The sequence below is a fragment of the Monodon monoceros genome, unplaced genomic scaffold (assembly GCF_005190385.1).
Source record: "Monodon monoceros isolate NGI ecotype Baffin Bay Population unplaced genomic scaffold, NGI_Narwhal_1 Super_Scaffold_21, whole genome shotgun sequence".
NCBI lineage: Eukaryota > Metazoa > Chordata > Mammalia > Artiodactyla > Monodontidae > Monodon > Monodon monoceros.
The window spans coordinates 127229189-127243248 of NW_021703778.1; the positions used below are offsets into that span (position 1 = coordinate 127229189).

At 39.8% G+C, this 14060-nt stretch overlaps 1 protein-coding gene across 1 annotated transcript in view; it reads right to left on the reverse strand.

Annotated features, from left to right (window-relative positions):
- Window positions 1-14060, reverse strand: part of LOC114903906 (nuclear cap-binding protein subunit 2-like) — a 37579-nt gene that overhangs the window by 19390 nt on the left and 4129 nt on the right. Inside the window, 1 exon segment of the mRNA XM_029237136.1 lies at window positions 4189-4275. Coding sequence (XP_029092969.1) covers window positions 4189-4275 — 87 coding nt within the window.

The window sequence follows — 14060 nt, forward strand, 5'->3', positions numbered from 1 at the left end:
AGTTCTTAGCCTTGGTCTTCTGATCACCTGAAAACCTTTTAAACATTCTGATGCAAGGCGGCACTCAAGCCCAATTAAACCAGAACCTGATTTAATTGGGAGCCAAGCATCTGTATTTTTCAGATACAGCAGCCTCTGCAACTGAATTTAGCAAACATCTATTAAACCCTACTGATCCTAAATACAGGCGCTCTGTGAGATGCCAGGTGTACAAAGCTGAGTAAGCATGAACAACAGTTAGCAGCTGTGAACTATTCCAAAGCTGTCACTGCTGCAGTTGCTACAAAAGCAAGCAAGGTTGGGCAGCCCCAGAGATCAGGAGGCAATGAAAAGGATCCTTGAAGTCAAAGTCAATGAGAATAATCAATCATGTGGTTGCGTATCCATAGTATCTCACCTGTTTTTTTCAAAGCATCACCACTTGGAAGGAAACCCCAGAAATTAGGAACTCAGACTGAGGAAAGGTGGCTGATCACTCTCCCAGTGCCCTGTGTGAAGATTCAGAGCAGTCAAGGCAACCTGCTGCTTCAATTGCTTCCCCTACTTTTGCCTTGGAGAATTGGCCGGAGGAAGGAGGCAACACATCATGTATTCAGACATTTATCGAGCACCTACTTTGTGCCTGGCAGTGCGCTAGGCATTGAGGCTACAATGATCATCCACATTTCCCGAACTCAAGTTGCTCACAGAAGACAAGTGATCTAGGGACTTCCCTCGTGGCACAGTGGATAAGACTCTGTGCTCCCAATGCAAGGGCCGGGGTTCAATCCCTGTCAGGGAACTAGATCCCACATGCATGCTGCAACTAAGAGTTCACATGTCACAACTGAAGAGCCTGCAAGACAAAACTAGGACCTGTTTTTTAGTTTATTTATCAAATAAACTAATAAATTTTAGTTTATTTATTGATCTGTGTGGAAAAAAAGATTATAAACATTCAAGTGTTTTGGAAAATAAGGAATCCATGATGGGTCAAGACAAAATTCTATACCTGAATCATGAAATCATAAACCTTCAAGGTTTGCTATTTATGCTACGGATTTTGGAATGTGTTTTCAGAGAGCAGCAATGATTTCTTTTTCACTTGCTTTATGTATCCTCTAGCATTGTATCAGACACAAAAGGGTATTTAACAAATATTGTTTTGATTACGGTTAAATCCAAGCTAGAAAGGATACTCTTTTTCTTAACAAAGTTAAGAAAAAAAAAGAGAGGACATTCCAGTATGAAAATAAGCCAAGTGTTGAGGCCAATAAAGTTTGGACAGTTTTAAAACAATATAGAATTATGTCTCATTTCTAAAGCTCTGGGGGTAGCCTACATTTATAATGGCCTCTGGGAGCTTGAAATTCTAAGGTTTCAATCCAAATAAGACAGGAAGGCATCTTTTAAAAATAAATATCCAAGTTTTTATTGAAGTGCTTTAAGTGTTTCTCTTACTTGGCTCCACTTTGAGATAAAATTAGAAAAAATAAAGATATATTTCATAGCCTTGAAGAATCTTAGAAAAGGGAGGAGGGAGGATCCAGAAGACCATCCAGAATGACCTTGAGAGCTTTTTCAGAACATACCTGCTGGACTTGGATGGGGTGATCTGGAGTACAGGAGCTAGGCATGGGAGACTGGGCATGGATGCTTTTAAGAAGCTCTCCAGATGATTCTAGTTCAGAACCACATATGAAGTCCAGTCACTCTATTTTATAGATGAAGAGACTAAGACCCAGAGATTTGAAGTGAGCCGCTCAAGGTCTCATAGCTCGTTAGTGACAGAACTTAGTATTGTGCCTTCTATTATATCACATAGATTTCCATATTTCAGCTAAGGTTACCATAGCCTCAATTCCATTGACACAGCTCTATAAATAATTTAAAAATATTTTTTCTTGGATGTTGTATAAGAGGGAAGCTTAGCTCTGAATGGACCAGTATGCCTAATCAGAAGCAGCAGTTAGGAGGTAAGATCATAAATGCCTCAAAAAATCACTTAAATTAAAGACTGGGGTACACTGGTGCAGTCTCTCAGGATGTGGAATTAAAAGGAAACTGATGGGCTTCCCTGGTGGCGCAGTGGTTGAGAGTCTGCCTGCCGATGCAGGGGACACGGGTTCGTGCCCCGGTCCGGGAAGATCCCACATGCCGCGGAGCGGCTGGGCCCGTGAGCCATGGCCGCTGAGCCTGCGCGTCCGGAGCCTGTGCTCCGCAGCGGGAGAGGCCACAACAGTGAGAGGCCCGCGTACCGCAAAAAAAAAAAAAAAAAGGAAACTGAAAGATCATTCACTTGGTTTAGAAAACAGAACAGTTTATCACAGTACAGTCTCTTTTGCTCTACTCTGACTTTTGAAATGAAATATACATAGAGTAGTTAAATAAAATTTTAAAAAAACATAGCATTGTGTATTAAGAGCACATTTAAAATTTTCCTTATCATATAATAATTTGGTATAAGTACATTTTTCCCCCCACCTGCTGCTAATAAAATCTAAGATACTTTTAGTGGAATAAGTCAGAAAAAGAAAGACAAATTCCATATGATCTTACTTATACGCAGAATCTGAAAAAACAACAACAAACAAACTCATAGGTACAGAGGACAGACTGGCGGTTTCTGGAGGGGCAAAATGGGTAAAGGGGTCAAAGGTACAAACTTCCAGTTATAAAATCAATAAGTCCTGAGGGTGCAATGTACAGCACGGTGACTACAGTTAATAATCCTGTGTTGCATATTTGAAAGTTGCTAAGACAGTAAGTTCCAACCGTTCTCAACACAAAAAAAGGTTATAACTCTGTGTGGTAATGTGTATTAGCTAGACTTACAGCAGTGATCATTTTGCAATATATATCTATTTTGAATCATTATGTTGAACACCTGAAACTAATGCAATTTTAATGATCTTAAACATATAATTATATCTTAATTAAAGATATTTAATCTTTAGATATATCAATTATGTCTTAATTAAAAAGTTTAAGATACTTTTCCCTCCTTCTCAGATTTAAGTATGATCAGAAACTTGTATCTAGCTGAACTAAATACATATTAAGTGGAAAGTTTTGCCACAGTTTGGATTTCACACACATTCTTACTTGTATCTGTCTTGAAATACTCGAGACTGGTATACACAATGCTATTTATTCTAAGACTAAATATAAATGCAGGTCACAGTGGAATTGCAAGTATGTTTGTTCCAACAGCTCCAAATTATAAGGTGAGCAACCTGTTTTTATGCTCTTTTTCTCTGGCCTTTCTAAAACTGCAAACTGCCCAGCTAGCTTAGCCCATGGGTAAGCTGAGAACTGGCAATGTGGTTGGAGGTGTGTGTGAGAGAGATGGAAGAGGAATAGACAAAGTTAGAAAAGGGAGTTCCACTGAACTACTAAGGGTAACAAGTTACCTTACTGTCACTTCCCAGTTCTTATTCGGTAAGTAGCCCTTTGCTTTCTTTGGTCCTATGCAGCTATCTCTCTTTTTATTTCTTAGAGAGACAATGTTATACTACTAATGTTAGATTAATCATTCATAGTATCATAAAAAGCACTAAACACCAGGTGACAGAGGGCCAAATTTCCAGAAGCTCAAAACCTTAAGAAGAAAAAAAGCCATGCAATGAAGTTATCCACAATTCCCTCCTCAAAATGTGACCACTTCCAGACACTGATAGAATTCTGCCCATGCCCTCCTAATGCCACAGGCCATCTTCTACTTTGTACCCTTAATTCCACTGTGCGATATAAATGCATTGTGGCCAGTACATTTAGGCATCTGCAGCTCCCATAGCCCTTAATCTGGTACCTTGTGCATAGTAGGCACTCATAAAGGAGTATCAGAACATTCCATCTCTAAGATCAACCTAAGGGGAGGGGAGTCACTACCTGATAAAGGATGTGGCATAAAATATTCATGTGAGGCTTGAACGTACCAGTTTCATTAAGGAACTATTCTCACATTACATAGCAATCAGGCAGATGCTCCAGGAAGGAACAGGTTTCTTTCAATTGTATGTCATGTCATGGGACTTTGAAAGGAGATATACCTAGTGCTTTAGAAAGCTCTTAAGAGAAGCTCCCTAACTCTCTCTAGGAAAGCTCAAAATAGGAAGGATGAAGACCACAGTGAAAACCATTATGGAGGCTCTGCAATGTCTCTTACAACAATGCCCCAACTTGACAACCTCTCAGGGGCAATATTACCTGACTCCAAGAGTCAACTCCTTGAGAATTTCTTCTTCCGTGGTTCTCAAAGTTTGTTTCTGAACCAACATGTTGCTCGGACACCAGCTAGAAATGTAAAATTTTTGACCATTCTGGGACCTACTGAATCAGAGACTCCGGGGTGGAGCCCAGCAATCTGTTTTTTAACAAGCTCTCCAGGGGATCCTGCTATAGGTTAAACTTTGAGAACCACTGCTCCACCCAGCACCTCCCAGACTGCTGTGTACCAGTGGCTCAGATCACCTGGGAAATCTCATTTGGGCTCTTGGACAGTGGAGATACTGAATGTTTGTGGGGGGAGGGGGGAGGGAGAATGAGACTTATAATCCCTTTTTTGTCCTATCAAGATAAAAATACCCCAAAGGTCTCTCCACAAAAATAACACTTAAATTATCAATTCTAGTCTTAATAGGGATTTGCTAACTCAGCTGAGAGCTGGAATAGGGTTTGTTTGGACACTGTAAGTCGATTTGGACGGACTGGGCTGAGTTAGCCTGAGTTGACATTTATCTTCTGTGATGGCCATGAAGGAGGGTTTAGTAAGATGATCTACAGTATATGAACTATTTTAAGAGTATGTTTAATTTACATAACAAAAAATATCAGAGCTACAAGAGGCCTTAGGAACTGATTGTTTTTCTGATCTCCTCATTTTACAGAGGTCTCACAGAGGTGATACAGGCAGGACCACAAAGTGAGTTGTCACCATTCCTAAAGAGAGCTTGTTCTAGGGATTCTAATACACTATATGCAGTGCCAGGAATACCTGATAGCTCTCAACATTTCCCTTACAGGGAATGGATAGTAGGTCTAACTGGGTAGACCAAAGACCAAGATGATATCCTGCTCTCAAGGAATTCAGTCTGATGGTTAACAGCCATCTCAATATCTCTTCAAGTTCTAGTTGACCCAGTTATACTCGTTCATCATTTCATCAACAGATCCCAGAAATTTCTCTAAAAGAATCTATTATATTAATTAGAATTATTTTGGTTGCAAAAAATAGAATCTACCTGAGCCAGCTTAAGCAAGAAGGGAGCATTGATTACAGTGCAATCAAAGAAAGAATTGGACAAGCAGGCCTCTAGAGGGTAGCAACCAGGGTCTGGAGCACTGTAAGGAGCCCAGAAAGTTCTTTCATGGAACAGAATGGTATTTTTCTGTTTCACAGGATACATAGAAGAAAAGGTACAGATAGTCATGAGTTCTATATGTTACATGTAGAATTGCCTACTGAAATACTTGATATTTTTCTTTTTTTAAGTTAAAAAAAACCCAGCTTTAATGAGATATACTTTTAAAATTCACATACTATTGAAACTGAGCAGGACCCTGTGGGACCCTACCGGGTACAAATATTTTTCCATGTTCCCTGTTTTTTGTTTGTAGGAAAAAGGCTTTATAACCTTCCCTGAAGGTTGTGGCAAAGGGCAGATTCAAGCAGCTACTAATTAGGGGAGTGAGGAATTGCAGAAATAAAGGAAAGGCAGTCAAGAAAAAATAGTGCAGTGATGGGGCAGGGTCCTGATTCCTCCTCAAGGGATATACATAACAATCTGATACATATCTCTGAACTCTTCTATAGGAACTAAGGCCCCACCCTGGTGGAGGATGGTAACCTCAGGCAGAGCACAAGCACTGGACCCCAGACTAGTTGGAACCAGAAGGTTGATGATTGAGATTCCTGGAACACCACCCTGTTACCTCCCCACTAACCAACCAATTAGAGGAAGATAACACATCCTGCAGACCTCCTCCCAAATTTTGCCTATAAAAACTCTTCCTTGAAAACCATCAGGGAGTTTGGGTTTTTTGAGCCTGAGCTACCACTCTCCTTGCTTGGCCCTGCAATAAACCCTTCTCTGCTCCAAACTCTGATGTTTTGGTTTGTTTGGTCTCACTGTGCTTCGGGCATATGAACTTGGGTTCAACAGCACTATCAAGTTCACTCTTAATTGTACAACTCAGTCTTTTTTTGTATAGTCTCTCATTCATGGACCTGTGCAGAATGGTGAAAAATTTGAATTGCTGGACACACACTCTCATACTAAAGACAAGCACCCTTTTTGTAGTCTACTGAGGGCACATTTTTAGCATTTTTGTGCTTTTTGTTAGTGATGTTGCTGGTTCGAATGGCCCCCAAGTGTAGAGCTGAAGTACAGTCTAGGGTTCCTAAACACAGGAAGGCTGGGAGGGGTCTGACAGAGAAAACGCATGTTAGATCATTGTTTTTCAGGCATAAGTTATAGTGCTGTTAGCTATGAGCTCAATGTTAATGAATCAACAATACTGTACATCTAGAAAAAGGAATAGGCAATTTGCCAAGTATTGATGTAACACCTATATAGTGTGATGAGACTATGGAGAAGATGGGAAAGTGGCTAAATTTGTGGATTCATGAGATGATAACCAACTTTAAAAAAGCATAAGTATAGTAGATAGCATAGTTGTGATGCTGAAAGCCAAAGAAATTTACTGTCACGTTACCCGGGTGAGGAAAACGTTAAACTCTTCTTGGCTGGTGTTTTAGTATAAAGAAATACTAAATATAATTGCTTAAAAGAAATTTATATTAAGTAAGGTGTCTTTAAACAGAAACACACACAAAACAAGATAATGTACGATTGACTGATGAAAATGTTATGACCAGAAGCTTTGGAAACCTAATCCTATATTTGCCTTAGGAGCAATGCCTCCGTAGTCACTAATTCAGTGTTTGTGGCAATTTTACAGAACATAACTACCATGAAAAATGAGAATTTACTGTAGATTCACAAAATTATGTCTCAGTCACCACTAACCAATTCCAAATAAGAATCATCCCAAGACTTCCCTGGTGGCGCAGTGGTTAAGAATCCGCCTGCCGATGCAGGGGACACGGGTTCGAGCCCTGGTCTGGGAAGATCCCACATGCCGCAGAGCAACTAAGCCCGTGAGCCACAGCTACTGAGCCCGTGTGCCACAGCTACTGAAGCCTACATGCCTAGAGCCCATGCTCCGCAACAAGAGAAGCCACCACAATGAGAAGCCCGTGCACCGCAACGAAGAGTAGCCCCGCTTGCCACAACTAGAGAAAGCCTTCACGCAGCAACGAAGACCCAATGCAGCCAAAAATTAATTAATTAATTAATTGAAAAAAAAAAGAATCATCCCCAAAAGAAGCACTATACCCGTTAGCAGTCATTCCCCGTTTCCCCTCTACCCCCAGCTCCTTGCAACCACTAATCTATTTTCTGTTTCTATGGATTTGCCTATTCTGGACATTTCGTATAAATAGAATCATACAATATGTGGCTTTTTGTGTCTTGGTGCTTTCACTTAGTACAATGTTTACAAGGTTTATCCATGTTTTCCTAGGTGGCTGCACCATTTTTCAATCCCACCAGCAATGTATGAGGGTTCCAATTTCTCCACATTCTTTTTTTTTTTAAATTTATTAATTAATTTATTTTATTTTTGGCTGCATTGGGTCTTTGTTGCTGCACGCGAGCTTTCTCTAGTCATGGTGAGCGGGGGCTACTCTTCGTTGCGGTGCGCGGGTTTCTTATTGTGGTGGCTCCTCTTGTTGCAGAGCACGGGCTCCAGGCACGCGGGCTTTAGTAGGTGTGACACACAGGCTCAGTAGTTTTGGCTCGCGGGCTCCAGAGCACAGGCTCAGTAGCTGTGGCGCACAGGCTCAGTTGCTCCGCGGCATGTGGGATCTTCCCGGACCAGGGCTTGAACCCGTGTACCCTGCATTGGCAGGCGGATTCTTAACCACTGCACCACCAGGGAAGCCCTCTCCACATTCTTGCCAACACTTGTTGTCTTTTTGATTATAGCCATCCTAGTGGGTGTGAAATGGTATTTTTTTGTGGTTTTGACTTGCATTTCCCTGATGACTGGTGATGTTTGATATCTTTTCATGTGCTTATTAGCCATTTGTATATCTTCTTTGGAGAAATATCTATAGAAATCTGTTTCCCATGGGATATTTGTTGAGTGAAAGAACTCTTTATTTTGGAAAGAAGCCCCTTAACAGATATATGATTTGCAAATATTTTCTCCCATTCTGGGGGTTGTCTTTTTATTTCTTGACACCTGAATAGACTTTTTTTCTTTTTTGGCTGCGTTGGGTCTTCATTGCTGCGTGCAACATTTTCTCTAGGTGTTTCTCTAGGTGCAACGTTTTCTCTAGGGTTTTCTCTAAATGTGGCAAGCGGGGGCTACTCTTCGTTGTGGTTCACGGGCTTCTCATTGTGGTGGCTTCTCTTGTCGTGGAGCATGGGCTCTAGGCGTGCAGGCTTCAGTAGTTGTGGCTCGCGGGTTTAGTTGCTCCGCGGCATGTAGGATCTTCCTCGACCAGGGCTCGAACCCGTGTCCCCTGCATTGGCAGGCGGATTCTTAACCACTGTGCCACCAGGGAAGTCCCCTGAATAGACTTTTGATCCAGATGCCAGATCACTGGTTCAGTTTGCACAGGTGTCTACTTCTCAGATGATAAAGCAACATTGGCAATTGCTCCCTGTGTAACCATGTGAAGTGGGGAAAAGGACAATTCCAAGAAAGAGGACTGGACAGGGCAGACGATCAAATAGGGATTCACTACAATTATACAGTTATTATATCATTTCCTTTCATTATAGGGAAGTATATATAATTACTCTAGAGATTACAGATAACTAATGGTTAGAGGGCTAAAGATATGTTACTCACTAACAATGACTTTAAAGAAGACAACCACACTTCTTGAATCAAAAGATAATTTTTAAATGCCTGATTTCTTATGAAAGTGTGTAAACTCAGGGAACAGTGATATTTCAAAATCATCCATTTTCTTTATTTTTTAATAGAGAAAAAGCTGTATGGCATTTACAAAAAGCATTCTCTTCCTCAAATAACAGTCCCTTCTTCAAAATTTCAGAAGCTGCTCAAATAATGCTCCTAAAAAGTAGCATTGTCTAGGTACAATGTACAGTAAAAGGCGAAAAATATGGAAGAAATTTTATATTTGTTTCAAATATGTACTTTGAAGTTGACTACTTTGAACAGATTTCAAAAGAGCCCTGTGTTGTACCTAATATTCTTTGTCCTATTAGGCTTAGCTAAGCATAGATCTTGCTTAATTTTATCCCTTGTCAATACAAATATCTTTCTTTTTAAATTTTACTAGTGTTATGAGCTATGTTCCCCCCAAATTTATATGTTGAATCCCTAACCCTCAGTACCTCAGAATATGACTGTACTTGGAGATAGTCGTTAAGGAGGTAATTAAGTTAAAATTAGGGCAGGCCCTAATCCAATATGACTGGTATCCTTATAAGAAGAGGAAATTTGAACCCAGACACATACGAAGGAAGATCATGTGAAGACACAGGGAAAAGACAGACATCTACAAGCTAAGAAGAAAGGTTTCAAAAGAAACTAACCTTGATAACACCTTAATCTCAGACTTTTGGCTTCCAGAATTGTGAGAAACTAAATTTCTGTTGTTTAAGCCTCCCAATCTGTGGTGCTTTGTTATGTCAGCCCTAGCAAACTAACACAGTTAGTTAGCTATAGAGATGATGTGTTTTTTTTGTTTTTTTTTTTTTTTGCAGTACGCGGGCCTCTCACTGTTGTGGCCTCTCCCGTTGTGGAGCACAGGCTCCGGACGCACAGGCTCAGCAGCCATGGCTCACGGGCCCAGCCGCTCCGCGGCATGTGGGATCTTCCTGGACCGGGGCACGAACCCGTGTCCCCTGCATCGGCAGGCGGACTCTCAACCACTGCACCACCAGGGAGGCCCTAGAGATGATGTTTTTAAGATATCAACTTTTCCTCTGTATCTGAAAAGGAATGTTGTGAAGGGCTTTGTTCCTGTTTATATGCCAATATCTGCTAATTAAAATATGTCATTAAGGCAGATCCAGAGGAACTGCTGCCTGGACATTCTGTTAAAAGAATTGTTATTTATGGTTGTAAGAAACAAAACTCTTTTAAATTACATGCAAATGTAACTTTACCAACTGGCTTCTCCTAAATTAAAGTGAATTAAAGAAGGGTTGGGTTTGCTAATTTAACAACTGAGAATTTTATTTTTATGTTCAAAAATTATTTCTTCTTCTTTCTTTTCCTCTAGATATTCCTCCTTGAGAACTAACACTTATATAGCACTGACTATGGGCCATGCTATAGTCTGAATGTTTGTGTCCCCCTGTCCCTTTGGCCACGTAAGGTCACAATGAGAAGTCTGCCACCAGAAAAGTCCCTCAGCCAAACATGCTGGCACTGTGACCTCGGACTTCCAGCCTCCAGAACTGTGAGGAATGAATTTCTGTTGTTTATAACCTACTCAGTCTGTGGTATTTTGTTATAGCAGCCTGGATGGACTTGGGCAAGCCAGGTTCTTTTTAAAGTTCTTTACTTGCTCATTAGATATTTTTAAAGCACCTGTGATGTGCCAGGTCCTCTTCTAGGTGTTTTGGATATATCAGTGAAAATAAAACAGAAAAGTTTCCTGCTCTTGGGGAGTGAGCAGATTGACAATTAACCATAGTCACCATAAGGAAGTAGATGACATAGTTTGTTAGAAGGTTAAAAGTACCACAGAAAGGGCTTCCCTGGTGGCGCAGTGGTTGAGAGTCCGCCTGCCGATGCAGGGGACATGGGTTTGTGCCCCGGTCCAGGAAGATCCCACATGCCGCGGAGCGGCTGGGCTTGTGTTCCAAAGATGAGGTGTGCTCTAAGACTAATCCTGGTATCGATTTACTGTTTTAGCTTGGAAAGATGTAAGATTTCTCCCCCTGACCAAAGTTACAATTTTGTTATTAGCTAAAACATGACTTATCCAGCAGTATATCCCTTACATTTGACAGACTACAACCTGTTAAAAAATTTCCTGGACTAGTACAAAGAGACATTTAAAAAGATTCCTGGATCTCACTGGCTACTGAAATTGCCTTGCCATCATATGATTTTACTAAATAATAGGTAACCAAACCACTTCTCTGTAAACCCTTGAACAAGACCTTGGAGTTCTCTTTCACCTTCTTGGCATTCATCAAACACCAATAGCTACTACAGTCTCTTGACTCAGTGGCAAAACCTGCTGGCCTTGCCTAAGGGCAACAGCTGCGGCAGCTAAACTAGTGGAGGTTTCGGTTGACTTGCTTCTAGGGTGTCCTTTAACCTAATGGTCCCTCATGCTGTATAATCTTCATTGCACACTGATACCATGCAACACTGTCAGCAAGTAGGGTTACTTCTTATGAAATCCTACTATGTTCTTCCATCATCGTTGTGGTCTTTAAAATTCTGTTATTCTTCCATAATGTGAAGAAGGAGAAACTCATAAATGTTCAACCTCTGCTTGTGAACTGTGCCCCAAACTGATTTACTAAAATCACTTCAGGAAATGCAGACTGAATCTTGTTTGTTGACAAGTCATACCTTAAAACTGAAACAGGTGGGATGCACTGTAACAGGTGTGACTTCACACTTCAAAATATGACCTCTTGCCAGAGGCAAAATTTGTGCAGGTGGCAGGACTCATTGTCCCCATCAGAGCTTGTCAATTAGCTAGGGCTAGGAGATTTAACACATACAATGAGAGTAGATATGATTTTGGATAAGTTCATGGTTTTGAAATGCTTTGGATACCACAAAAGTTTTTAACTTTGGTAAGAACCCTTTAAAAATGGTCAGCAGCTTAAAGAACTTTCGAGTGATCTAATGCTCTCTAAGGAGATGGCTACTCTAAAGCTAGAAGCTCATGCAAAGGAGGATAACATGGAAGCTAAAAGAAATGCTCAGGCTGATCATTATGCCTCATAGGCAGCCCTTGCTAATATCCCAGCCCCTATGGAACCCTGAGACCAAGTTTTTGCAGAGTTTCAAAAAATCTATTCTAGAATGGCACTGGTTAGCTTCAGAGTCAGAAGAAGATACTAGGAGAAATCTGGATGTAAATCACATGAGAATAGTCCCTGGCACTCTGGCTTCTTGTAAGCAACAGAGGTGCTCAAATGGGACCTTGCAAAAATTTTTCATGAAATTATCCACCAGAGTAAGGATAAATTGGGTACTATACTTAATCTATATCGGTGTCAAACTACTGAGGGTGTTTCTGGTTCATGTCTCATTTGTCACCAGCATAATCTTGGTAAAATTGTGAAGGTAGTATATAGACACCTCCAAACAGATTTCTCATAACTACTGGCAAAGGTATTTTTAAAAGTCAAATTTATTGAGCTATAATTTGCATTCAGAAAAAGTTTCTCTTTCAGCGTACAATTCTATGAGATTTGACAAACACATACAGTCATGTAATCACTACCAGAATCAAGATATAGAACATTTCTATCACCTGAAATGATTCCCTCATTACCCTTTGTCAGCAACTCTCCTTCTAGCCTCTGCCCCTAGAAACCACTGATCTGTTTTCTATTCTTATAATTTTGCATTTTCCAGAATGTCTTATGAACAGAAGCTAAAGTATGTAGCCTTTCAAGCCTGGCTTCTTTCACTCAGCATTATTCTGAGGTTCATTCGTGTCATTGTATATATCTATAGTTTCTTTTTATTGAATGCTTGTACCATAACTTGCTTATCTATTCATGAGTTGAAGAAGAGTTATTTACAGTTTTTGGTGGTTATAAATAATGCTGCTACAAACATTTACATACATGCTTTTATGTGAACATAGGGTTTTACTTCTCTTGAGTAAATACCTAGGAGTGGTATTGCTGGGCTGTAATGGTAAGTGCATGTTTAACTTTGTAAGAAACTTTCAAACTTCTTTCTAAAGTGACTTTACCTTCTCATACAGCAAGGTATGAGTGTTCCAGTTGCTCCACATCCTGGTCAACACTTGGTATTGTCAGTTAAAAAATTTTTTTCTAGTTATTCTAATAGGTTATGTAGTGGTATCTCTTTGTATTTTAATTTGCATTTTTCTCAAGACAAATAATGTTGAGCATTTTTTCATGGGCTTACTTGACAGTTAAAATTTTTGTTCAGTGAAGTGTCTACACAAATCTTTTACTCATTCAAAACTTGTCTTTGTCTTTTTATTATTGAACATTGAGAATTGTTAATATTATAGTCTAGATATAAGTCCTTTATCAGATGTGTTTTACAAATACTTTCCCCTAGGCAGTGGCTTGTGTCATATTTAAGAATCCAAGATAATAAGTTTTATGTTTTCCATTAGACACTTTATTGTTTCAGGTTTTGCATTTAGTTTTCTGATCCATTCTCCAATGGATTTATTTCTGTAAATGGTGTGAAGTATGGGTAAATTCTCTTTTTTCGTATGGATGTCCACTTGTTCCAGAATCGTTTGTTGAAAAGAACATTTTTTTGCCTTTCTTCCAATGAATAGTCTTTCTTTCTCAGAGTCAGGACTTTCTTAGTGATCCTGTCTTTCTTTCCTGTGACAGTCAAACTTTGACTTATATCCTTGGCAGGTTTTATGCAGGAGAGAGTTTCCTTCTCCTATCTTTGGTGGTAATGCCACACTTTTTACTTGTGTTGTAACCCACATTACATTTCTATATTTTTGCTTTAGACAGTTAATTATCCTTAGATGATTAAAGATAACACAAAAACCTACATTTACCTTCATTTTAACTATTGCTGGCACTTTTCATTTCGTTATGTAGATCTAAATCTCTGAGATTATGTTCCTTCTACCTGAAGAATGTCCTTTAGCATATCTTATAGCACAGATGTGCTGGTAATGAATTTGGCCTGCTTTTGCTTAACTAAAAAGTATTTCACCTTCATTTTTGAAAAAAATACTTTTTGTTGAGTATAGAATTCTGGCCAACAGTTTCTTTCAGTAAAGAAGTGCTCCCCTTGTTTTCTGGCTTGCACAGTTTCTGACTAAA